Below are 26887 nucleotides of genomic sequence, written 5' to 3' on the forward strand. Positions count from 1 at the left end.
ACATCCCTGTAACTATTTATTTCTTAATTTTTTCCGTTGGGTAAGTTGCTAGAAGTAGAACTGCTGGGTTAAAAATTATGCATGATTTTAATTCATATCACGAAATTGTCCTTCAGAATGGTTATATAAATTTGTACCTCCTCCCGAGAATCTATTTTTTCCACACTTTTGCTAATAGTGGATATTATTAAAGAAAATAAAACAAAAAACCTACCTTGAATCATAGACATTTTAAACTGCTGGTAGTTGCAGGGCAAAGCAGGTCTTTTAAGTTTTTCCCCAAATTAGGGTGTGTGTATGTGCTATTGTCCCTATTTTTATAGGTCAGAGTTAAACTGAGAGTTTAGAGTTATATCCTTAGACATACTAACTAGTAGCATACCTGGTAAGGGTTAGAATTGGGATTTGAAATCAGATCTTTTTTTAAAAATTTATTTATTTAATTTTTGGCTGTGTTGGGTCTTCGTTGCTGTGCGCGGGCTTTCTCTTGCTGCGGCAGGGGCTACTCTTCGGCGTGGTGCGCGGGCTTCTCATTGCAGTGGCTTCTCTTGTCGCGAAGCACGGGCTCTAGACATGCGGGCTTCAGTAGTTGTGGCTCGCGGGCTCCAGAGTGCAGGCTCAGTAGTTGTGGCACATGGGCTTAGTTGCTCTGCGGCATGTGGGATCTTCCCGGACCAGGGTTCGAACCTGTGTCCCCTGCATTGGCAGGCGGATTCTCAACCACTACACCACTAGGGAAGCCTGAAACCAGATCTTTTGGGTACCAGAATTCCATTCTGTTCTTTCACCATGTTGCCGCTCTAAATGAAGCTGATAGGTGACCTCTTAAGGTAAGCTGAGCACTTTGAGGTTATAGCAGCAGTTCTCAAAGTGAGGTACATAGACCTTTGACAGCCCAAAATCCTTCTAGGGGGTCCATTAGGCCAAAACTTTTCATAATAGTGCCAAATTTTATTTGCCTTTTTCATTGTGTTGACATTTGCACTGATGGTACAAAAGCAGTGTTGGGTAAAACTGCTAGTACCTTAGAGCTACTTAAGTCAGTGTTACCAAATTATACTGGTACTGTACTCATATTCTTCACTGTCATGCACTCACAGTAAAAAAAAAAAATTCAATTTCACTTGATGTCCTTGATCAAACAGTAAAAAAATTATTAATTTTATTAAGTCTTACTCCTCCCTTTTTTAATTGAAGTATAGTTGATTTACAGTGTTAGTTCCTAGTGTTCAGCAAGGTGATTTGGGTTTTTAGTTTTTCAGATTCTTTTCCATTATAGTTTATTACAAGATATTGAATATAATTTTCTGTGCTATACAATAGGACCTTGTTGTTTATCTGTTTTACTCTATGCAGTAGTTTGTATCTGCTAATTCCAAACTCCTAATTCATTCCTCCCCTCCAAGTCTTGGACTTTTCTACACATCTTTTTAATATTCTGTGATGAAATGGGAGGTATGCAAAGAACATTTCTGCATACTGAAATACAGTATGATTGTTTGAATTGTGAGCTGAACTGGCTGATTTTTTTTCATGGAACATCATTTTTACTTGAAAGAATGACTTACAGACTATGTTTATTAAGTCTTGGGTGTTTGGTAGACATTTTCTGGAAAATTAATGAAGTGAGTCTGTCACTTCAAGAAAAACAGCTGACAATATTTGTTGCCAGTGATAAAATGTGAACTTTCAAACAAAAATTTGAATTTTTGAAATATCATACTGACCATCATGTGTGACAGTGTTCAAATACTCAAAGACTTTACTGATGAGACTGGTGATGATATTAATGAATGTGATTATTGTATAATGAAATGTATTAACATTTGGAAGACCTCACATAACTCAGTGATCTAATTTTCTCTAAACAACCAATTCATGATATGGATAAAAGATTCATTCAGAGTTCAAGTTCAAGATGGACCAATGGATTTTAATGTAGCAGAGTTTGAATAATTCATTGATATGGTTTCAGATTCTACATCATAACTGACCTTTAAGAAGCTGCCACTTGTTGAGTTTGGGTATAGTATTGATATCTAAAAAGAAATCCACAGTGATCTGAAAAGGCTATTAAAACAAGAGCTAACCATGCTTCTTTGGCTGAAGGGCCTTGTTAGGAGATGTATTGGAGTGCTGCCATCTCTTTGTAATTTGTTAAATATATATAATAATTAGATTGCTGTTAGTTTGTAGATGCTGTAATCTTGGTTATTCTGGCATAAGAGCTTGGCATGGATGCTTAGAATAGACTGAAAAAGAGCTGGAACCCAGTCCTCAAAGAAGTGTTTTTCTTGTAGGTTACCATCCCACCATTTCGTGACCCTTTGAAAAAGGCACAATATGACAAAGACAATGGAAAAAGAATTCTTCTTCAGTGTGAGACTGGTACTTAGTTTCTAATTGTTATGTGGTTTCATAACCCAAGAGCAATGGGAGTTGCATTTAAGGATGCTAATTTAGGTTGCTCATCTTCCTACAGGCAGAATATTTACAATGAAAGAATTTAAAGAGGTTGAGAAGGCCAAACTGCATTCCAGATTTCCAGGAATTTCTAATTCAAGGCACTTTATGACTCCAAATGAGTGGCTTAAACTGCCTACAAACTACATAGAGAGTGAATTTTGTAAAAGGAGCAGGTAATGGTTAGTATGATAGAAATTATGGAACCTCTTCGAATTTGAAAACTGTTTCTTGAGACAACGATATATATTTTGTCATAATTATGATTTTTAAAAACTATTTCATTTTTCAATGAGAAGTCTACTGTAATTCTTGTCTTTGTTCCTCTGTATGTGATGTTTCTTTTTTCTTGGGTACTTTCAAGATTTTCTCTTTGTCTTTGGTTTTCATTAGCTAGTCTATGATGTGTGTAGGTGTTTTTTCCCCTTTCTTTTTGTTTGATCCTACTTAGGGTTCACTGAGATTCTTATATCTGTGGTTTGATGTCTTTCATTATTTGGGGGGAAATTCTAGGCTGTTATCACTTCAGATATTTCTTATGCCTCATTCTTCCTGTGTGGTTTTTAAAAAAATTTATTGGAGTATAGTTGATTTAAAATGTTGTGTTAGGGCTTCCCTGGTGGCGCAGTGGTTGAGAGTCCGCCTGCCGTTGCAGGGGACATGGGTTCGTGCCCTGGTCCGGGAAGATCCCACATGCCACAGAGCAGCTGGGCCCATGAGCCATGGCCGCTGAGCCTGCACGTCCGGAGCCTGTGCTCCGCAACGGGAGAGGCCACAGCAGTGAGAGGCCCGCGTACCGCAAAAAAAAAAAAAAAAAAAAGTTAGTTTCTGCTGTGTAGCAAAGTGAATCAGTTATACATATATATATATCCACTCTTCTTTTAGATTCTTTACTCATATAGGTTATTACAGAGTATTGAGAAGAGTTCCCTGTGCTATACAGTAGGTTCTTATTAGTTATCTATTTTATATATAGTAGTGTGTATATGTCAATCCCAGTCTCCCAGTTTATCTCTCCCCCGTGTTTTTTTTAACTTAAGTATAGTTGATGTACAATATTATATAAGTTTTTCAGATACACAGTGCAGTGATTCACAATTTTTAAAAGTTACACTCCATTTATAGTTATTATAAAATATTGGCTAAACAAAAATATCCTTACAGCTTATTTATTTTATACATAGTAGTTTTTACCTCTTACTCTCCTACTCCTAACTTGCCCCTTCCCCTTTCCTCTCCCCACTGGTAACCACTAGTTTGTTCTCTGTATCTGTGAGTCTGTTCTTTTTGTTGTTGTTATAGTTACTAGTTTGATTTATTTTTTAATTAAGTTATTTATTTTTGGCTGTGTTGGGTCAGGTCTTCGTTGCTGCACGCAGGCTTTCTCTAGTTGCGGCGAGTGGGGGCTACTCTTCGTTGCGGTGCTTGGGCTTCTCATTGTAGTGGCTTCTCTTGTTGCAGAGCACAGGCTCTAGGTGCACGGGCTTCAGTAGTTGTGGCACGTGGGCTCAGTAGTTGTGGCTCGTGGGCTCTAGAGTACAGGCTCCATAGTTGTGGCGCATGGGCTTAGTTGCTCCGCAGCATGTGGGATCTTCTTGGACCAGGGCCTGAACCTGTGTCCCCTGCATTGGCAGGCGGATTCTTAACCACTGCGCCACCAAGGAAGCCCCTGTTTTAGTTTTTAGATTCCACCTGTAAGTGATATCATACCATATTTGTCTTTCTTTGTCTGACTTATTTCACTAAGCATAATACCCTCCAAATCCATGCATGTTGTTGCAAATGGCAAATTTTCATTCTTTTTTCAAGGCTGAGTAGTATTCCATTGTGTGTTTTGTGTGTGTGTGTGTGTGTGTATCACATCTTCTTTACTCATTGATCTGTTGATGGACACTTAGGTTGACTGTATATTTTGGCTATTGTAAATACTGCTGCTGTGAACATTGGGATGCTTTTGTTTTTTTCGGATACCCAGGAGTGGAAATGCTAGGTCATATGGTAGTTCTATTTTTAGTTCTATTCTTCTTTTTTTTTTTTCCTTTCTGAGGCTCCAGTTCTATGTATGTTAGACCACTTGATATTGTCCCTTAGTTCTTAGATACTCTGTTTTTATTTATTTATGTATTTTTTCTTCTTGTATTTCAGTTGGACAGTTTCTACCCACCTATCTTTAAGTTCACTGAGTCTCTCCTCAGCTGTGTCCCATCTATTGATCACCATCAAATGAACCTTTCCTCAGCTTTGTCTTACATACTGAAGAGACGATCAGAGGAATTCTCCATTTCAGATGTGATGATTTTTATTTCTAGTATTTCCATTTGATTTTTTTCACATAGGTTTAATTTTTCCTAAAATCCTCCATCTGCTCATTCATATTATTCATCTTTCCACTAGACTCTTTAACATATTAATCATAGTTATTTTAAGTTCCTCATTTGAGAGTTCCAGCTCAGGTTCATTCTGAATCTGGTTCTGTTGACTGCTTTATCTCTTGACAGTGGGATATTTTGTCTTGCTTTTTTTTGGCATGTCTTGTAAGTTTTAATTGAATGCTAGGCATTACAGGTAGAATAGTACAGAGTGAATATTTATGTCTAGAAATGAATATGCTTTTTCTTCTGTCAGGCATTAGCGTGGAGAATTGGGCTTACCTAGTCCGAAATTGAGCAGGGTTTAGGTATTATTATTGCTATTGTTACTTGCAATGCATCACAGACTTCAGATGCCTCTAGTGGTGGGCTTTTGTTACCTTGTGCTTAGGGTAGGGGCTGGGGTACCTGAGGGGTTTTCTCAGGTGTTCCTGTGCCCTCCTCAGTTTTTGGCTATCCCTGCAAGGCTGCATCACAGAGGTGGAGGGAGTGAGGTGTCTCCATGGTCTTGCTTCATCCCAGAAGTATTCTTTTTTTTTTTAATTTATTTTAATTAATTAATTTATTTTTGGCTGTGTTGGGTCTTTGTTGCTGCGCGCGGGCCTTCTCTAGTTGGCAGCAAGTGGGGGCTACTCGTTGTCGTGATGCATGGGCTTCTCGTTACGGTGGCTTCTCTTGTTGCGGAGCATGGTCTCTAGAGTACAGGCTCAGTGGTTGTGGCGCACGGGCTTAGTTGCGCCACGGCATGTGGGATCTTCCCAGACCAGGGCTCGAACCTGCGTCCACTGCATTGGCAGGTGCATTCTTAACCACTGCACCACCAGGGGAGACCCCGCCAGAAGTATTCTGCTGTTGCTTGTTGGTAGGCTCAAAGAGGGAGGTAAAGGAATGTTCTCTGTTTTCTTTATCCTAGCCTCAGTTTTAGGCAAGCCCTATATACTTGAGCCTCAGGAGTAGGGTTTTCTTAGAGTTCCTTTCTCTTCTCCCTGTAGCACCCAAACACTATCTTATGTCTGTGGTTGTTCTTGGATGGTAGTTTCCTGCCCCTCTTCCAATAGTAGCATACCTCTGCTGGGTTTAAGTATAGGATTCTGGGCACAGGCAATTTCTTGCACCTCCTCCTGGGACAGAGGGTTTTTACTCCTATCCCTATCTTAGTAACAATAGAGCCTTAAGTCTGTCCTGGATATAAGAGGATTTCTCATCCCTCTTCCAGAGGTAGATAGAGTTTGCTTTTACTCCTCTCCCAAAAGCCCTAGATCTTTGCTTATCACCCTGGGAGAAAAAGAGTTTGCTTCCCTTACGCCAGCAGCTTAATGCTTTGCTTTGTAAGGGGGAAGGATCCAGGAAAGTGGGAAGGGCACTTGTTTACCTAGCACTGTCAATCTCTTCCTGCATATCTTTGCCACTGATGGGGGTTTTCTCTGGTTTTCTGCTCTGTGCCCAGTCTTTCTTGTTAGCACCTGGTGCAGGCCCATGGAAAAGAGCTTGCTCATGAGTGTAAACACTTCTTGTATGAGGTCTCCCCAGCTATTCCAAAATGACATGCTAGCCCACACTTGGCCTTTAAGCATTCATTAAAGTTTTAGCTGATATCTTTTGTTTTTAATTATTAGGCTTTATTTTATTTTTTTATTTTTATTTATTTATTTTTTCGGTACGCGGGCCTCTCACTGTTGTGGCCTCTCCCGTTGCGGAGCAGAGGCTCCGGACGCGCAGCCTCAGCGGCCATGGCTCACGGGCCCAGCCGCTCCGCAGCATGTGGGATCTTCCCAGACCAGGGCTCGAACCCGTGTCCCCTGCATTGGCAGGCGGACTCTCAACCACTGTGCCACAAGGGAAGCCCTAGGCTTTATTTTTAAGAGCAGTTTTAAGTTTATCAAAAATTTAAGCAGAAAGAGAATTTCTGTATATTCTGTCCTCCCCATTCCCCACTTTAGTTTCCTCTATTAACATCTTGCATTAGTGTGGTACATCTGTTACATTTTGTGAATCAGTGTTGATTCATCCTTAAGTGGAAACAGAACTCTAATAATTTTCTTATTTTTAAAAAAATTTGCTATAAATGGCACTGTAAATGTTACATAAACCAGAAATAAACCTTAAGACAGAATTCTGAAAGAATGGGCTTTCTACTTTTTTTCATTGTCTTTGAGAATCATAAGCCTAACTCTAGTAATTAGGTAGGGTCTACCCAAACCAGGAATCTGTTCATGACAGATTTAACTCAGGTTGTATGTGAAGGTGATGATATTGAGAATATTGATTTTATAGTGAGCTAATAATGGGCACATGGTAGGTTCCAATTGCAGTATTTATTTTCCTCCTCAGGAAGGTTCTGGAGATGACTAATATGGTAAGGAAAATGTTTTCTTTGGATGATTTTCTGGATTTTTCTCTGTGTATCACATTGCTCCACTCTCGTGGAGGCTAGTATGTTTGGGGAAGACTGGCTTATCTGAGCCCTTGTACTAAATATTAGTCTTTGTATATATCATATGTAAATATCTTATATATTAATACTTTTAATATCTCTTTCATATTTTCCATCACCTTTGGTAATTTCTTTGGATATATTTTCCAGTTTACTATTCTTTTTTTACTGTGTTGAATATTAAAATGTTAATTTCTGAAATTTTCTCCCCTTACCCACCCCATATGCTTCTTCATTCCTGATAGGCTCTTCTTGTTTTCTAGTCTTGGTGATTGGATAATTTATTTCTTTAAACATTTTATATATTGCCATTCTACATTCTATATTTGATCATTCCAAATTCTGTATTTTGGGGGGATGCTAATAAATCTTTTGTTTTTCTCTGCTGATTCTCATTTATAATGGTTTGCTTTCTCGTATGCTTAGTGAATTTTATTTGTGAGTTCAATTTATCTTTGGGTGTACTATTGGCCTAAATTGGGGAAACTTTTCTATCTACACAGATGATTTGCTTCTGTTTCTGCCTCTGCCAGTAGCTGGGATGCCATCAACCTGGGCCTAACCAGCTCCCTTCAAATGTCTAGGCTCAGTGTGGCAGTCTCAAGTGTAGTGTCCCCACCTTACAGCTGGCATAGACAGGGCTCAGTATTCTGTTAGCTCTGTTATTGGCATCTGCCCTCAGGGATTATTATCTGTTATTCCACCTGCCCTTGCTGCCCACCATTATGGCCGTAAGTTCCCACACCCCTAGCGTCTACTACATTTGTGTGTGTGTTTTTTTCTTAAAGACCCCCTCCTTCTCTTGTAAGACTAGTGACACCTCAAAGGGTACATTCTATCCAGGGTCTAGTTGTTTGAAGTAAATGGATTCCCTCAAAGCAGTGAATTTCAAATTGTGAATTTCAAAATATACAGTAACAGCTTGTAAAGACACCAAGGTGTACATAGGCATGGGTAGTCTTAAGGGTCTCAACTTCCAGATTCTGAAGTCTATATGTACTCTTTCCAAAAGTTGATCTGCCTGAGAACAAGCCTGCATTCATATGACTTCTTATCCCACTTTTTAAAAGAGAGGCATATCTTTCAACCTGGTTATAAAAAATTTTAAGGTACCAAATAAAGGGACAAATAAAAATACTGGCTTTTGAGAGACTTCCTTTAATGATGAAGCAAGAAAACTTAACCAACAGGTCTTTCTGTATTTCCCTGTCATATATATTTTATTTTACTTTAGTTAACTGATTAATTGATTGATTTAAAGGCATGCTACAGAATCAGGGTACTTGGTCTGTGTTGGGTTGCTTTGAATTTGGAGTAGCTAAAGCTGTATAATTTAGTGATGCTTCTTTTATTTTATTTATTTTTAAATTTTATATATATATATTTATTTTTGGCTGCGTTGGGTCTTCATTGCTGCGTGCAGGCTTTCTCTAGTTGCTCAGTAGTTGTGACGCACGGGCTTAGTTGCTCTACAGCATGTGGGATCTTCCCAGACCAGGACTCGAACCCGTGTCCCCTGCATCGTCAGGCAGATTCTTAACCACTGCACCACGAGGGAAGTCCTGATGCTTCTTTTAAATATAGCTGGAATGTTTTCTGGTACTGTCAGAATTTCAAAATATAATAGCTACAATCCTCTGATAACAGTTTTTTGTGATTGTTTTCAGATTTAGTGTGCTTTATTTAATATGGTGGTTAAAATATATTTTATCACATAGTATCCTAAAATTTTCATTGCTTGTAAGGCCAATACTCATTTTATCTTAATGAATATTTGATATTTTAAAAAATCTATTAAGATACAAACTTATTTAAACTTGCAATGAAAAATTATAGGTGTCACCTTTAAAATGTTCAAGGGGTTATGTGGTTTTTCAAAACTCTTTTAAGGAGCATATAAACAAAACTGCTTGAAGATCACTGCCTCAGAGCTGCTAGTCAGCCATTACTATATACAGTATATTTTTTGTTCATATATATATATCTTTACATGTACTGTAATTACCTTGAGGATAGTAATTGAGTGGCATAAAGTGCTTGTTTCATGGACTAATGAAGTAATGAGCAGGGAGAGGGGGAGGCCAAAGACCCTGCTATATAAATCTAGGTCACTGGAAGATTGGAGGTGCTATCAGCAGAAGATGGAACATAGGAGGAGCAGATTCAGAAATGCAATTGATGAGTTCAGTTTTGTTCATACTGAGTTTTATATACTGGTAGTCCTTTCAAGTAAAGATGTATTACAGGTTGTTGGAAAAGTGAGGCAACAGCTCAAGAGAGAAGGGGATTTGAGGTTGGAGAACTAAATTAAAGAGTTGTTCACTTTGGAAATGAGAGTAAAAGCATAAGAATGGATTAGATAGGCTGAGGAGAGAATACTGGGAAAAAGAAAAATACTGAGATGAAAGGTTGTGCTATAAAGTTTAGGAGGTGGGAAGAAGAAAAGGAGACAGAAGAAGCAGTCTGTGATTTGCCACAGATATCAGGAGAGGAAAGGGTGACAAGAAGGATCAGGCACTATGCCAAATACAGAGAACTGAGAGGAAGCCATTGGATTCCTTGACTAAGGACATTCCTGTCCCTACTTTTGGTTTGCTCTGAGCAGGAGAGGTAGTTGAGAAGTCTAATCCGATAATACTCTTCTCATCCAACCTTTTCATTATTGTTTGGTACCCTTAGTATTTACTCTCATCTCAAGGTTCTGCCCCAGGATAGCTTTGCCTAAGAATGTTCCTGCAGACAAATGGGCCACTGCATTAGTCCTTCTCAGATATATTAACACAGGAAACCCTTTTTTCCCTCTTGTTAGTAGTGCTTTATACCCTAATCTAAATGTTTGCCATACCGATTTCTTTTACTCAAAACATATTTCAAAATCCACATTCTCTAGGAATATTCATTCTGACTAAATCAGGATCAGACTGATCCTTTCCATTAATTCTTTTTTTTTTTTTTTTTTTTTGCGGTACGCGGGCCTCTCACTGTTGTGGCCTCTCCCGTTGCGGAGCCTCAGTGGCCATGGCTCACGGGCCTAGCTGCTCCGCAGCATGTGGGATCTTCCCGGACCGGGGCATGAACCCGTGTCCCCTGCATCGGCAGGCGGACTCTCAACCACTGCGCCACCAGGGAAGCCCTCCATTAATTCTTTGTGTGGCTATTTGCATGCTAGGTGTACTGGGTGTGTTAGTTACGATAATGGCTCTTGGTTTCAGACAACTGAAGCCACCCCAGAAAAGGATTCATTTATTGAGGACTTAACACTGCTCATGAAATCATTGGGAGGTCTTAAGAAACAGGGCTGAATTTCAGAAATAACTCCCAAAATCACAGTGTAGAATTGGCTGGCCAAGGGATGTGTTGTTTCTACTATGATCAGGAAACTGCTGAATCAGGAAGCTGCTGCTCCAGTGGTTGGCTTAGAACCCCACCAGGTCTGCTGTAATCTGTGCCAACAAAATGGATGCTCCTCACAGGGCCAGTATCACCCTTCCAACCAACTCTTTTTTTAAGATTTATTTATTATTTATTTATTTAATTAATTTATTTTTGGCTACGTTGGGTCTTAGTTGCGGCACACAGGACCTTTCCTTGCGGCGCACCAGCTCTTCGTTGTGGTGCGTGGGCTTCTCTCTAGCTGTGGCCTGTGGGTTTTCTCTTCTCTAGTTGTGGCACGCTGGCTCCAGGGCGTGTGGGCTCTGTAGTTGTGGCGCACGTTTTCCAGAGCGCGTGGGCTCTAGTTGAGGTGCGCCAGCTCACTAGTTGTAGCGTGTGGGCTTAGTTGCCCAGCAGCATGTGGGATCTTAGTTCCGTGAGCGGGGATCGAACTCGCGTCCCCTGAGTTGTAAGGTGGATTCTTTACCACTGGACTACCAGGGAAGTCCCCCAACCATCTCTTGACTGGGGCAAGACTAGAGGGGTCTAAGGCACCTGCCTGCCACCTTATGGCAAAGGAGACTGGGAAATGGGTTGTTTGGATTCTTTCTTAGGAAAAGCATTTTACGTTTATGCTTGTAAATGACAATCTCTGGAGCTTCTTTTTACATTTAGAGTATAAGCTGTAGGATATAGGGAATACTTTAAACTTTGCCTAGCTGATTCTAGGGTCTCAGTAAATAGTAAACCAGTCTCTATCATAGTTTCAGCAATTCTGAAACACCCAAGAATGCACACCAGTTTGAAGTAATGATATTTTGGACAATATACGTAGCAGTCAATGTATAACAATGATTTCTGTATAAATGCAAGCTAATATTGTTTTCAGGACATCCTCTCACACCTGTTATCTTATTAAAGGTTAAAAGTAAAAGTGAATTTTAACGAAAGTAGTTTTGACTTGAAACCCTCTGCAAAAACTCCTCATCTTCTGGAATCCCAGGAAGAAGAAAAAGCAGTTGTTTACAAGTAAGCCTATTATTCCATAGCTTTGTTCTTCTTTCATTTAACATGCTTGGCTGTGTTTTCATCCCCTGCCATCATTTTAAGTTGCTGGGGTCGGTGCCAAGGAATACACCAGACTCTTGTGGCTGGACATCAGGCATTTCCCACCACTGGGAAAGGTGGCAACTTTCCTCAGCTTTTTCTGGTTTTAAAGAACAAACAGCTGACACATTCAGAAATAACAAGCATAGACATAGAAAAAAGTTGTTAACAACTCATACTAAAGTTAAAGGTTAGGAGGTTTTTAATTGAATTGGAGCGGTAAAAATGGAATTTTGGACTAGTTCTGGTGGGTAGTAGCTGTTACAATATTGTACCCAGAGTGAAGAGAGGTTATAAGCAGAAAAGTGGTACATACTACTGTGTGTGTAACATGGCGAATCATCTCAATTTACTAGTTAATGGAATTAAAAGTAAGAGATTTCTCTACATAGTTACATAACTGGTTAAGTATCTGATTAAAAGTAATGAGATCCATCAGACATTGTTTTCTTGGGGTTTTTTTACTTCTTTTTTTTTGAATTTTATTTTATTGTTTTATACAGCAGGTTCTTATTAGTTATCTATTTTATACATATTAGTGTATATATGTCAATCCCAATCTCCCAATTCATCCCCCCCCCCCCACGCACACACTTTCCCCCCTTGGTGTCCATATGTTTGTTCTCTACATCTGTGTCTCAATTTCTGCCTTGCAAACCGGTTCATTTCTAGATTCCACATATATGTGTTAATATTCGATATTTGTTTTTCTCTTTCTGACTTCACTCTGTATGACAGACTCTAGGTCCATCCACGTCTCTACAAATGACACAATTTTGTTCCTTTTTATGGCGGAGTAATATTCCATTGTATATATGTACCACATCTTCTTTATCCATTCGTCTGTCAGTGGGCAGTTAGGTTGATTCCATGACCTGGCTATTATAAATAGTGTTTCAGTGAACATTGGGGTGCAGATGTCCTTTTGAATTATGGTTTTCTCTGGGTGTATGCCCCTCAGACATTGTTGAAGGGAATGTGAAATGGTGCAGCAACTTTGGAAAACAGTTTGTCAGTTTCTCAAAAAGTTAAACATTAAATTACCAAGTGACCAGCAATTTAACTCCTAGGTTTCTATCCAGGAGAAATGGAAATATATGGCCACATAAAGGCTTGTGTATGAGTGGGTGTACATGGCACCATTATTCATAATAGCCCAAAAGTGGAAACCACCCAGATGTTCATAAAGTGGTGAATGGATAAACAAAATGTGGTGCATCCATACATGGAATATTATTTGGAAATTAAGAGGAAAAGAAGTACTTACACTTGCTATACAACACGGATGAACTTCAAAACTATTATACTCAGTGAAAGAATACAATCACAATTTTTATTCTATTTATATTTAAGTGTAATGTTCAGCAAAAGCAAATCTATAGAGACAGGAAGTTGATTATTGGTTGCCTGGGGCTGGAGTTGGGAATGGAGAGTGACTGTAAGTGAGCATGAGGTTTTTGGACTGATAGAAATGTTCTAAAACTAGATCATGGTGGTGGTTACACAACTCTGGAGATACACTAAAAATCATTGATTTGTGCATTTAAAATGGGTGAATTTTATGGTGCATAAATTATATCGTAGTAAAACTTGATAATAATAAAAAAAAGAACCTAGCAAGGCAGAAGATAAGTGAGCTTACATGATGTTTAGGAGGTTGGCTTACAGTTAGTTCTCTGTTCCTAAAAAGCTCGAAAGTAAGTTGCAGTAGTTTCCCTTTCCTCATTCTGAATAAACTCAGAATTTGTTGAATAAATACAACGTGGCAGAAGCCAGAGGGCTCTTAGAGATGCTTGCTTCTGACATGTCCAGCAGAGAGAACAACTGGTTGCCTCATGAGGGTCTTTTTAGTGATTTAAAGTAGAAACAGATAACTGTTAGAGATGGTGCTCACCATTGTGGACTTCTCAGTGTTTTTGAGGTGTGGTTTAACACTTTGCTGCTTTTTTGAATGGGAGCTGAAGTTGAGGGATAATAGGAAGTATTGAAATTAAGCCCTATTCACTTGGTAGCTGAAATCCTTAAAAGATGGAATGCTTTAGCATCACTCTTTTCTGTTAGGCTCCAAAAGAGTAATAAGTTCCTCTGCAATCTGTAACTGCCATGGTCTCATACATATTTGTATGAGTCAGGTTTTAGGATAATAAACATCTTAATCCTATTTAATTTTTATATATTGTATAAAAGGAGAGGTTTTGTCCTTTAATGTCTTTTATAGCAGAGTGTGACTCAGATATGAAGGAGAATATTGCATTGTTGGAGTACCTAGGGGCTTAAACTAGAGGCTTAAATTCATGAGCTCCCCCTGGAGGAAGGAGGAAGATTATATTTTCTTCCATGAATTAGGGAAGCATACCAATTACAGCATCGAGGTGGAAGAGGCATGTTTGTCTTTGGTAGAGTTAGACCTTCCCAGGGAAGCCACAGTGGACACCTCTGTGAGGGGCTCATATATGCCAGAGAACCCTCACTCAGCTATTTGATTAAGCAGCAATGAAATTTCAGATGAAAATATTACTAGAGCAAGGTAATGCTATTTATTTGGGTTTATTTTTCATAAAAATGTGTAAATTCATATAGAACTCATCAGCTTCAAATTTAAATAAAATATTAAATGCTACAATTGAGTTGATAGGAGAATTTTTTCCTTTCTGGTTCCTCCCTCTGGAAACACAGGGTCATCCTTTCTGGAAAAAGAACCTCTATGTTACCAGGAAGGATAGAATCCAAGTCCCAAAGAGGCCAACTCTAAAGGGCACTTTTCTTCCTTGAACTTTCTTGAGCTAGGAGGCAGACAGGGATGAGGACCAGGATGCGGTGAGAGCCGGTGTAGTTCCATCTTGTAATACACAAGGCAGCAATTGCTGATACCAAAATCTGAGCTGCTGGGAACAACTTCTCTGTATGGCAGTCTTCCCGGAAGACAGGAAGCAGTGGGCCACCCTCCCTACCCTCTCCCCCTGCCAAAAGGGAGTGAGTAGAAGAAACTGAGGCAGGTTTCCTTGGTTCAGAGGGAATGAAGAGAGTTGCCCTGGCAGCTGCACAATAGAGATGTCCTCTAGAAGGTGGACTGTAGGATTTCCCTAGCTCCCTCTCCTGATTTTGCCCTTCTTCCATCCCTCCACCATCGCTACCATCTCTCTACCACATTTACCAGTTACCACACTCAAGCCAGGCCCCAAATTTTGTTCCTCTTAATTTAGCCAAGAAAGGCAAAAATTTTCAAAAGGACCATATACTGAGTTAAAGTAGTAAAGTTTAAAAAGTAAAAGTCCCCAAATGTAAAATGTATAGGAATGTAGTTGTTCACAGATTTCTCATCCTAAGGTGACTTTGGTTAAACTTGGTGCCATTTGACTTGTCTAGGCTAGCCTACTGCTTCCCGGTCTAGGGGCCACTTCCCTTCAGTTCTCTTCTCTACACCCTGTGTCCCGAGTCTCTGGAGTGTAGCTTCTGTTAGGAGTGGATTTGAAGGAGAAGTCACAGCCTATCCTCCCCATCTCCCAGTTAGAAATCAATAGGGAAATGATTTGTTTGTCTGAGTCTACAGTCAATCTATCATACTTCTTTTCTGACTCTGTTTCCCCACTCCTAAAGGATAAGGGGGCTACTTTTTTTTAACTCACGGTAAATGTATTAAGATTTAATTTTGTGGTTTCACTCCTTTTACTGTCATGTTTTAGTATCCTCCCATGTGCTTGCTTGCTTTCTTCCTCAAATTTTAACAAGAACCTTCTCTGAACCAGGCAGTGTTTGAAAGGCTGGAGACTAGAGGTAAACAAGACAGATAAATCTCTGATCTCAAGGAGCTCACATTTTGATGGGAGACAGACAATAAACAGGCAAATATATATCACTTGAGCTAGTAATTGCAATGAGGAAAATAAAACAGGAAGTTGCTGGAGAACTACCCAACCAAACAGGTTTAAATGGACAGTGAGGAAAAACAATACAATAAGTTGCTTTGTAATCATACCCTACACACCCTTCTTATGTACTGTACTGGTTATGGGTCTCTTGATATAACCAGCCCCAAACAGGATTATTCTTTTTTTTTTGGCTACACCACATGGCATGTGGGATCTTAGTTCCCCTACCAGGGATTGAATCCGTGGCCCCTGAAGTGGAAGCATGGAGTCTTAACCACTGGACCACCAGGGAAGTCCCAAGGATTAGTCTTAATTTTGCACTCTGCCCCTCTTCCTGCCAAATTTCTCTTAGTTCAGTGAATAGGACTATAATCCAAAAAGGACCCCTAGGATAAAAGTCTAGGAGTCATTTTTTATTTCTTGCTTTCACTCAGTTCGCATGTCTTATAGGTAATGAGCTCTGTTAGCTCGTTCACTTCTCCATTCTTCACTACTACCACTGGTTCAAGCCTCTGTGATCTTACCTGGCCTATTGCATTAGCCTCCTAACTCATTTTCCTGCTTCTGCTCTCGCCCCTGTATAATCAGTTCCCCATGCAGCACCATATTCTTTTAAAAGTGTTAATTAGATCAGAAGTCTCCCCTACTCAAAACCTTCTAATGGCCTCCCCTCACACTTTGAATTTTATTCTAACTCCTTATCATGGCCTCTAACCTCCTATACGATTGGGCACCTGCCTCCTCCCCACCTGTATCACCTGCCTTTCTTTCCACGCTCACTATGTTCCTTTTCTTGTTGTGTGAACGCGTCAACCTCACCCCCATCTCAGGCTTTTGCCTCTATCAGTCCATCTGCCTGGAACACTCCTTCCACAGATCTCTCCATGTCTCATTTTCTCAGGTCACTCAGACTTCTGCACAAACATCATCTCTCCAGAGAAGCCTTCTCTGACTTCTCTACTTAAAATACTCTACCTCATCCATTCCTCCACCCTCCCACCTCCTTTACCTGTGGAGAGGTAGGATCCACGACTTGAGGTCAGGACAATCCATCATTACAAGAGGAAGGAAGGCAGAGGGCATAGCCATAGATGAAACCAGCTTGGTGAATTTTGTGAAGGAAGATTGTTTACTTCTGTTTAATTTATTTCCTCACATAAGTCAGAAGGTCATCCATCAGCTGATAGTGAAGGCGGACAGAGAGTCAGAGGTTTGAAAAGAGAAGGGAAGAAGGGAACCTAGTATTTTATAAATCACAATAATCCTAGTGTAAATTAGCACTCCAGGCATATTGACATCAGAAAGCAGGACCATAGGGGTCCCTCAAATCATATCACACATCAGTGCTCTACCCCACCTATAATAGGGTTGGCTCTGTCCCGGAAGCTCCTTGTTTCTGAATCCAGATAGAGTGAGGAGAGGCTGAGTCAGGAGCTTTAGGTGGGGACCCTGCCTCCAAGTCACTTAGCGCCAACAGGAGGGCTAGGTTTCAGGGAGATCAGCTCAGCTAAAGCAGAGGAATTCTTTCTGCTCTTGTAAGCCCCTCATCCCTGTATCAATTACACTTTTCTGTCATTTTCAAAAGATTTTAGCAACCAAGGAGCACACACCCTGAGCCTTGGCTGGTAAAAGAGGACACAAAAGAAGGCTGCTTCAAAGGAAGCCATCTGCCAGCAGGAATCATTCAGGATGAGGAGCAAGAAAGGCGCTCAAGAATTGTTCTGTGTCTAAGAAGAGCATCTGCAATAAACTTCATCTTTGAGTCCAGTGTCTGTATGATCATTAAGAAATGACAGTACTGTATATTGACAGTTACTGCAAATGTATTTCCCCAGGAGTTAAGAAATGTTGCCTGAAAGATACGATAAAAATACTAATAGCTACCTTACTTAGCACCCATCTCAGTTCACTTGCTCTTTCCCTAAATTGTCAGGCACCCTTAAAATCCACACCCACATATTCTCCCCAGGTTTCTCCAGCAGTCTTTAGAAAATTTAAAAATTCATTTTGATTACCCACGTGCTGATTCTGAGTCTGCAAAGTTATAAAAATTCATTTTGATTACCCCTCTGGCTCATGTTGAGTTTGACTCCTAGTCACAGAAGACTTAGGACCTGGAGCAAAGGAGGAGAGACTTTTGTTTTCCTTAGGCAAAAGGGGCACTAAAAATCAATCCTCGCTTCTTCTTGTTGCCCTGGATCATACAGATAAATGGTAAGTTCTCTTTAGGATTAATTTACATGACCTAAATTTATATATATGTATATTTTAAACTAAAACCTGGGGTGGTGTCGTATTGGACGGTTGAAGGCCTGGCGGACGTCGCACGGAGAGGCCGGGGTGGCGGCGAGCCCGAGCGGTGGCGGGGGGGTGGTGGTGGTGGGGGCGGCTCCTTCCTTTCTGCGCCCCCTGTGGAGAGAGGTGTAGGGGGCTTGCGGGAAGAGGGGCTGGGGTCTAAGCGTAGTGCTTTAATTTGTTTTTAGAGGAGCTCCCCTTCCCCTCCCAGAACAGTGAGTCGCCGTGCCACCGGCCCCAGAGCGCCCCGAGCGCAGAGACCGAGGTGGGGAGCAGAAGGCAGCCCAGGCCTGTGACCACCCACGGTGGCCCCTTGGCGGTGTGGCCCAGGGGGGCCCAGCCCCGGGCAGACCCTGAGGCGTTGCCTGATTGGGTCCTTAAGGCCACGGGTCGGGGAGCCTAATCACCCCCTCTTGGAAACAGGTTTAGGGGACCCGAGGATTTATTTTTTGTTTGTTTTACTTACCGAGTCTATTAAGTGGCAGAGCAAGGATACACTGCTTTCTGAATTTGAAAGACCTCACTTTTTCAACTGTAATCACCTATCTCCTCAATTTACTCTTTCTTCCTTCGGGGATTCTGTTACTTATGGCTGCCACGAAAATGTCCAACTATGATAAACATTTTGGGCCAGAACAATTAAAGTGGCCAGAACCCAAGTCATTTGCTTTGATGGAGGTAAAATAATGTGGCATTTGGGGGCCGCCTTTGGGTGGTGGGACATAAATCCCTTGAAATTAGGATCTGTTGTGTCTTAATCACAGTTGTTTTCCCCAGAACTAGAACAGCGCCTGGCATAAACTTGGCTCTCAAAGAATTCGCCGAATGGGAATGGCCAGGGATCGCATTTGGCCCAGGGTGGTTGTAGTGTTTCCTGTGGTCACCGCAGCATCAGGACAGCAACAGGGCGGGCTGTGGGTAAACAGCAGTCCCTGAGCTGCCCTGCGGGAGAGGCGCTGAAAGCCAGGTCTGGGCTTGCCAGTGAATTCTTGATACTCCAGGGTCTGGTAAAGCAATGATTTTCTCATAAAGTTTCATTATTTTATAGAGAGAAGCTCTAGGATATTTCTTCTGTTTTACCCCTTTTACTGTGGTGGCAGTAAGAGTGGCGAGAGAGTGTGTGTGTGTGCGTGTGCGTGTGTGCGCGCGCACAATCACCAAGAAGGAGCTATCAAAAACCATTTCCTTAAACGAAGAAAAAGTGGTTCAAAAATCTGACATACACCCAATAGTGTGTATAACATTTGCTAATAATGTTAATAGGATGGCTAAAAAAATGTGATTTCTCAAGATGATTGTCGGTGTATGTTTCTACTTCAGATAAATTGATTTATTCTAAATTTGTGTTGTATTAGGGGAAAACATTTAATTGTTTTACATGATTTTTCAATTTCCGTCTTAAAATAAGTGTAAGAAGGCTTTATTTTAAAGCAAGAGTCTGTTTATATTATCAAGAGGGTTGTATTTTGGAGAAGACCCTAGTTAGCTGTCTGAATATCATTTTAGATTTCATGTGAAGCTGTTAAATATACTGGTAAAAATACAACTGTCCGTTTTGAGATTTCTCTTATTCACAGATTTGGTATTTGAGTTTGAGGTTTAGTTTATTTTGATGCACTCGTTGTGGCAGAACTGAAAGATGAGCCAGAGATTGAATAACATAGTTTTAAGAACCTGTATCACTTTACACTAGATAATTCTATTAGGTAACAGAATTTCTCTTCCAGATGCTGAATTTTTATTGCCTTTCCACTTGTCCTTACTTAGTTCTGTAAGAGTAAAAGCTGGAAGATCAGTTCATAGTGATCCAAATGAAAATCCCTAAAGTAAGGATTTAAGTGCATCAGCTTTACCCAAGCTCATAATGGAAACAGCAAGTCCCTAGATGTAAGACCATCTTGGTCCTCAGCCAGGAGTTCCCAGCTAATTGGCTCTGGACCCGTTGAACTAAATCAAACTTCTGTAGTTTTGACTTATAAATAGGTTTTAACTTATAAAGAGACCTAGCAGAAGTCAGGAAACTTCGAGGGCTTTTAAAACACACCTACAGACTGCCTATAAAGAGGCTTCATTTTATAGAGGATCCCTTTAATTAGTAAGCTTTCTTGGTACTTTAAAAATAATGGTGTGATGTAAGGGATTTGATTCAAAATAATCTGGGTGGGGGGCAGGGGAGTGAGTAGGGATTTGGATGAAATAAGATCGACTCTGAGTTGATCATTGTTGAACCTGGGTGATGGGTTCGTGGAGAATTGTGTTTGAAAATTTCCATAATAAAAAGTTACAAAATATGTTTTGAGGTACAGATGTTAGATTTACACTCAAACTATTGGTAAAATACACTGTATTTTGTCACTGGTTTGTTTCTTCAGGATCTAAATGCTAATATTTAATTCTGTAATTTTAGGCATTGGCTAGAGAAGACATTGATGAAGCTGTATACGTGATATTATTTAGAGAAAATTATGTTGCAAAGGTAAGAGTTGGCTACAGAGAGTGGATTCCAAGTGTGTTCTAGGTAAGCAAGAGTGATACAGAGCAGTGTGGCCAAGAGGATGTTACCATGTCAGAGAGATTCATTTTTCTGGGAGAACGAACCTCCTCTGAATCACCCATTCATACTACATAGATCTGAGATTGTGCCATCTCCTTGCAGAATCACTAGGAGGTTGGGAGTCCCAGATCTATCCTTAAGGGGTCTGAGAGATTGTTCTAACTGCTCCCCGTCTTTGTCCTGTTACTGAATAGAAATTCTTTCCTAAAATCTACCCCTCTCTCATATGTTCCTACATCACAGTGGGAATATGTAAAGCCACAAGAGATGAATTAGTATTTAAGGATAATGACCAATCAGTACTGATCGTCACTATGGAATTAATAAATTTAAGGACGTTTTCATCTCAATGAGAGGGATTGAAATTTGGTGTATAATACGTTAACATTTGTACTGTGGCTTATAATTTATAAAGGAAGTTTATATATATTCTCATTTGAGCATCAAAAGAGGTAGGTGGGTTTACCCTCCTTTATAAAAGAGAGAGAGGTGCTGATGCAAGTCTAGGCTCTTTTTCTTCTACCACTTTTATCACAGTCTTTACTGATAATGAAGGCTGGAGACATGGAATGGTGACCAGGGAATGCTTTGAATTCTTAAAAAGAAGCAGGAGTTTTCTGAGTTAGGAGTGGTTTGGATGTGGTTTAATCTGGAGGCACAGTTGTGGTGTAGAACTGTTCATGGGTTCTTTCTGCTCTGTGCTCTCAGGTTCTCTTTCTGAAATTTATACTGTTCTTCAAATATCTTATTCTATGACTTTGCAGCCTGAATGTGCTGAGAGCTGAGGAGTGGGAACAAGTGTTCTCCCCGCCCCCCCACCCCGCTTATTCAAATGAAAATAAATGGAAAACTTCTTTTTTAAAAAATAAATTTATTTATTTAATTTTTTTTTGGCTGAGCTGGGTCTCTGTTGCTGCACGCGGGCTTTCTCTAGTTGTGGCGAGCGGGGCCTACTCTTCATCGCGGCGCGTGGGCTTCTCATTGCGGCGGCTTCTCTTGTTGCTGAGCACGGGCTCTGGGCACGTGGGCTTGAGTAGTTGTGGCACACGGGCTCAGTAGTTGTGGCATGTGGGCTCAGCAGTTGTGGCTCACGGGCCCAGTTGCTCCGCGGCATGTGGGATCCTCCCAGACCAGGGCTTGAACCCGTATCCCCTGCATCGGCAGGCGGACTCTAAACCACTGCACCACAGGGAAGCCCAAAATTCAGGTTTTTTTTTTTTTTTTTTTTTGCGATACGTGGGCCTCTCACAGTTGTGGTTTCTCCCGTTGCGGAGCACCAGGCTCCGGACGCGCAGGCTCAGCAGCCATGGCTCACGGGCGCAGCCGCTCCGCGGCATGTGGGATCTTCCCGGACCGGGGCACAGACCCACGTCCCCTGCATCGACAGGCGGACTCTCAACCACTGCGCCACCAGGGAAGCCTGGAAAACTTCTTAATAATTTGTTTTCCTTGTTTGTATTACTTCCTTAGAGATTGGATACGTATTTTCAGCATCTGGATGTTTTTAAGGAAAGAAGAAAAGAGTTGTTACATAAAAAATGGACTGAAGATGTTGCAAAGCCTCTTCAGCAGAGAATTATGGAAAAAGTAATTTCATATAAAGGGTTGGAAAAAACAAGAGAATTCTGAATATTTTTTAAAGCACACAAATAAAACGGTATGAGAATTTTTTTTTTTTTGGCAGCTTTAGAATCACTGGAGCATGGGGTTTTTATTTTTATTTATTTTATTTATTTTGGCCATGCCACAAGACATGTAGTATGTGGGATCTTAGTTTCCCAGCTAGGGATGGAACCCGTGCCCCCTGCAGTGGAAGCACGGAGTCTTCACCACTGGACCACCAGGGAAATCCCATGAGAGTTTTTTTTTTAATGAAGCATTATTTGAAAAGTTGGGTCAGCATTTTTATTTATGCAAAGAGTCTCAAATTTATTTTTGTATCTAAGATGAATTCATGGAACTGTGATACAACCTACTGCATTTTTAAACCTGAAATTCCAGGTAGAGGGAATAGAAGTGTTGATTTGGAACTAGATTTATCAGGAATGCTTTTAGGTAAATGTTAATAGAATAACAGTGGCTTAAACCATAAGAACATTTATTGGTTAATAAGAAATAGAGGGATAGGTGGTCTCATGGTGGGTTCTGGCGGCATAACAATGTCATTAATTATCCAGGTTTTTTCCTGTTGTTCTATTCTGCTATCCTGAATATTTTCAGTTTCTGCCCGTCACCCTCACATTTGAAAGCACATTTGGTTGCTTACAGCTCCAGGTGTTAGGTCTGTGTTCAAGGCAGGAAGAAAGGGTAAGAAATGATGCCAGGGGGTCCTTTTCTTACACCTCATCTCATCCTTCGTGATCAGGAAGCAAAAAGAGTCCCCAGAAGCTCCTAGCAGATTTCCCCTCAGGTCTCATTGGCCATAACTGGGTCACATGCCAAGTCCTAGCTAAAAGCAGAGCCAGGAAAGAGTGTGTGCCTTTCCAATCTCTCTAATAGGTTGTGGGCAAAGGAGAAGCGGTTTCCATGGCTGTTGAGTTAGTCAACCATGAGGTGAAGGGATCACCAGTTTATACCCTCTGTTATTCAGTTTGGTTTTACAAAACAAGAACAAAATTTTGGCTTCTTCTATGGAAGAGTTTTCTATTTTAACTTTGAGATCAGGACCCTCTTTTGACATTAAGGCCCACCTAAATTTCCAGGTATTTAGCAGAGATCTAGAGTAGTTTGACTGGAATGTTAGAGTATTTAGGTATATTTACTGAGCAAAATTTCTGGACGTGTATGTTAACTACTTCTTCCTAAATGCCCTAAGAGACAGAGCTCAAGGTTGAATCCAGGTCACTTTGAAACCAAAGTGCAACGTCTTACAAGTATGCCCAGAAATGTGATCACACAAGTGTAGGATGGGGAAGCCATGCCTTAGAAAAGCCATGTGTTGAAGTCTAAGTGATTTAAAATGACAGTAAATTCAGTGTGAGTCAGCCGTGTGAGCTGGCTTCCAAGAAACCATCTGAGTTCTTAGGCTGTATTGAGAGGCGGTGCTTCGAGTGGGAAGCATCAGGCCCAACCTGTCCACCTGGGGATAGTCACCAGTTACAGAACCTTTAGAAGAGGGTGGAGCTGGACAACACTTCACAGGAGGAAAAGTGGAAAGAAATACAGCATATTTAGCCCAAGGCAGAGATGATACAAGAGGAAATGAAACCTTTAAGTACATATTGTAAAAGGCTGACATGTGGATGAAGAGTAGTTGTGTTTTGTGTTGCTTCACGGGGAGAACTGGCAGTGACAAGGCAGACTTCAGCTCTGTCTTAAGGACAAGCTTTCTGGTGGTTAGAATGACCAAGAATGGAGCAGAAGGTTCTCAAACAAGGCTAGTGGATGACATGAGACTAAAGCTGGATGATTACTTCTCCCAGAAGGTGGTGGACTCTCACTGCAATCTCAATTACTTCTGAGATTTCTTCCAACCCTTTGAATCTATGATTTTATATAAGAAATGGAATAAAGTATTTGGCTTTTTTGAATCTTGCAAAAACAAGAAATATACTAAAGCACGTTTAAATGTAATGCTTTGCTCTTAAGTGTACTTATTTTTTTTTAAAGGAAATTATATTTGGAGACTTATGATCCTGAAGTATACAATCCTTTTTATATGAGAAAAAAGGACTCAAATTATGGAAAGGTAAGTAAGTTTCTTACGTTTACCTATTTATTCTTAGAAGCTCTGGGGTTGGGGAAAACCTGGTCACTTTAGAAGTCTCATAGTTATTCTGCATTCATTAAAAAAAAATTCACAAAAGCATTTCCTCTGAGTTTTAGATTAGGAACCCAAAGTAATTTCGACTGCTTGGGAATTGACATTGTGAAAAAGGCACTTGCATGTGTGTGATAATTCGTCCATTCATTCATTCATCCACTCACTCACATTCAGCAAACTCGAAGCCCAGGAGGTAGGGGAAGATAAGTGGACAGTGAGTGTGATGAGAGTGTCACAGAACCAGCGCCGGGAGAGCTCCTTTCTAGGGGAGGTGAAAGGAGGGATGCAAGAAAGGCCGCCCAGGGAGCCAGTAGTTGAACTTGTAATGAGTCTTCACATTTTAAACCAACAATATAGGCTTTAAAATTTTGAGATGTAGGTTTCAGGTTTTTTACTCCTGTGTAACAAAAGTGACCATCTGATAATACTATTCATTAAAAAAACGTGTGTGGCTCTGAAGAGAAAAGTGGTTTCTTTTGCTTCTCCCGAAAACCAAGGCAGATCATGGTTGTGAAGATAGGAAGGTTCTTTTGGCTCTGGGGGACTCACTGTATTGTGTTGGGCAGTCATTATGCTGTCTCCTCATTCAGTGGATGTTGTCCTTGCAAATTTGCAAGGGTCAAGGTCAAGTGTGTGGGGAAGTAAACAAGGGGAAATAGTCCCTCTGTCTAAAGCCTATACTTAGGATGGGGGAGGAGAAAATCACCTTCCTCCACGACCTCTGTAGCTGGTCCCTGACCCTCAGCACACTGATGTTCTCCTGCCCCGCGGTTCTCATGGGCCCTTAGAGACCAGTGGTCAGCCCCCAAGGGGGCGCTTTTCCTCCCAAGCCGGCTTAGGGCTCTGCCTTGTGCTCCTAAAGCACCTGAGCTGACGCCTCTCATGACAAGGTGGTCATTGTCTATGACTTGTCTGTTCTAGACTGAGAGATCCCCAAGGACAGGACCTTGCTGGGTTGCAGCACGCAGTCGCATTAGCAGATATTTGTTGACTGATGCAGTGATACTGTAGAACTCTGAACAGGAGTATGTGTCTTCTCTTTGGGTGGCCCTTGCTCCATTCAGCCACTTAAGGCTCAGTGAAATATCCTAGTGTGAGGCAGGTGGCATTTACGCTTCCCTTGCTCTGTATGACATTATTCCTGGGTCCTTATTCTCAGCCGAGTTGGTATAGAGTAAGGCCACACTCGAATGCTTCAGACAGATTTAAAATGCTTAATACAAACTGTACTTGCGTCCTCAAAGAGTCATGTTCTCGCAGGTTACGGTCCCACCGTTCTGTGATCCTCTGTTTAGAAGACAGCAAGAGTTGGATGAAGAGCGGAGGGCTATTTTTCAGTATAAGATGGGTACTTGTGATCATGGGGCTTTGTCTTTAGAGACTTCAATTGTCAAGTGATTTCCTACCCCAAGAGTGACTGGAGTTGACTTTAAGAGTGTTGATTTAGATTTTTATCTTCCTGTAGGAAAACGATGTACCTTAAAAGAATTTTAAAGAACTAGAGAAGGCCAGGCAGTATGCCAGATTGCCCCAGCTGACTTTCAGTCTCCACAGAGTGGTTCCAAGAGAGCAGCCCACAGCTTCTGCAAGGCCTGTGGGAAGCAAAACTCGTAGCAAATGCAGGAAAGGTCTTTTTACTGTGTCTATAGTTTTGCCTTTTACAGAATGTCATATAGTTGGAATCACACAGTATGTAGCCATTTCAAGATTTTACTTTCATTCTTTTTTTTTAATTTTTTTATTACTTTATTTTTATTTATTTTTATTTATTTTTTATTTATTTATTTTTTACTTTCATTCTTAAAGGCTGTTCTCACAGGATTAAGAATGTTAGGTTGGCAGATATTTTCTTTCAACAAATATTATATCCCCCTGTCTTTTGCTCTTTCAATTGCCCATCCTACCGTTGTTCCTTTGAAGATAATTATTTTTTTTTCTGGATGCCTTTAAGATTTTCTTGTTGTCTTTGATTTTAGTAGTTTTCCATGATGTTTCTAGATGCGGATTTCTTTTTATTTATCCTACTCAGGATTCATGGGTCTTTTTGTATCTGTAAAGTGATATCTTTAGTCAGTTCTGGGAAGTTCTCATTCATTTTCTCTTTGATGGTTACCTCTGCCATATTCTCTACTTTCTTTCTGGTACTCCAGTTAAACATATTTTAGATTTTCTCATTGTACTCCCTGTCTCTTACCCTTTCTTGTGTATTTCCCATCCTTTTTGTTGCCCCATATTTGATACTAGGTATTTTTACTAATTATCTCTTCAATTGTGTCTAATAATATGTTGTTAAACCCACCCACTGAGTTCTTATTTTCAATTGTTTTATTTTTATAGTTCTAGCATTTTATTTGGTTCTTTTTCAGATGGGTTTTGGGGAAGGCTGTCTATATTCAGGGCCTGAGGGGACCTCTTTCAAGTGCCCTGGTTTGATCCCCCCTCCGCAGGGTGGGGTGGTGTTCAGAACAAGGTTGACTACTCACTTTCAAGGACAGCACCAGGCCTGGAAGGAAAGATCCACCAGAGGTACGCCGGGGGCATGGAGGAGTCAGTCCCTGCTACCTGATGTTGGCCAAAGCTCCCAGGGGACAAAGTAGCCAGAGATTGCCAGCTCATTCTGGAAGGGCTCTTTCTTCTCTGGAATTGTTTACACTGCTGTCC

The 26887-nt window shown here is 40.7% G+C and overlaps 1 protein-coding gene across 5 annotated transcripts in view; it reads left to right on the forward strand.

Moving 5' to 3' along the window:
• The window catches only part of LOC309970022 (protein FAM228B), a 42409-nt gene extending 17399 nt beyond the window's left edge, over positions 1-25010 (forward strand). For 2 of the 5 annotated variants that reach the window (XM_082852189.1, XM_082852192.1), the window contains exons 6-11: positions 2301-2388; positions 2483-2639; positions 11560-11667; positions 20317-20385; positions 21934-22120; positions 24073-25010. In XM_082852189.1, coding sequence (XP_082708315.1) covers positions 2301-2388; positions 2483-2639; positions 11560-11667; positions 20317-20356 — 393 coding nt within the window. In that variant the 3' untranslated portion in view covers positions 20357-20385; positions 21934-22120; positions 24073-25010. Of the gene's footprint in view, positions 1-2300; positions 2389-2482; positions 2646-11559; positions 11668-17199; positions 17911-20316; positions 20386-21933; positions 22518-24072 lie in introns of those variants that run through there. The other 3 variants (XM_082852188.1, XM_082852190.1, XM_082852191.1) reach the window with 3 other exon arrangements.
• Positions 25011-26887: the final 1877 nt, after the last annotated feature.

The sequence above is a fragment of the Leucopleurus acutus genome, assembly GCF_964270905.1.
Source record: "Leucopleurus acutus genome assembly, chromosome: 12".
Classification (NCBI taxonomy): domain Eukaryota; kingdom Metazoa; phylum Chordata; class Mammalia; order Artiodactyla; family Delphinidae; genus Leucopleurus; species Leucopleurus acutus.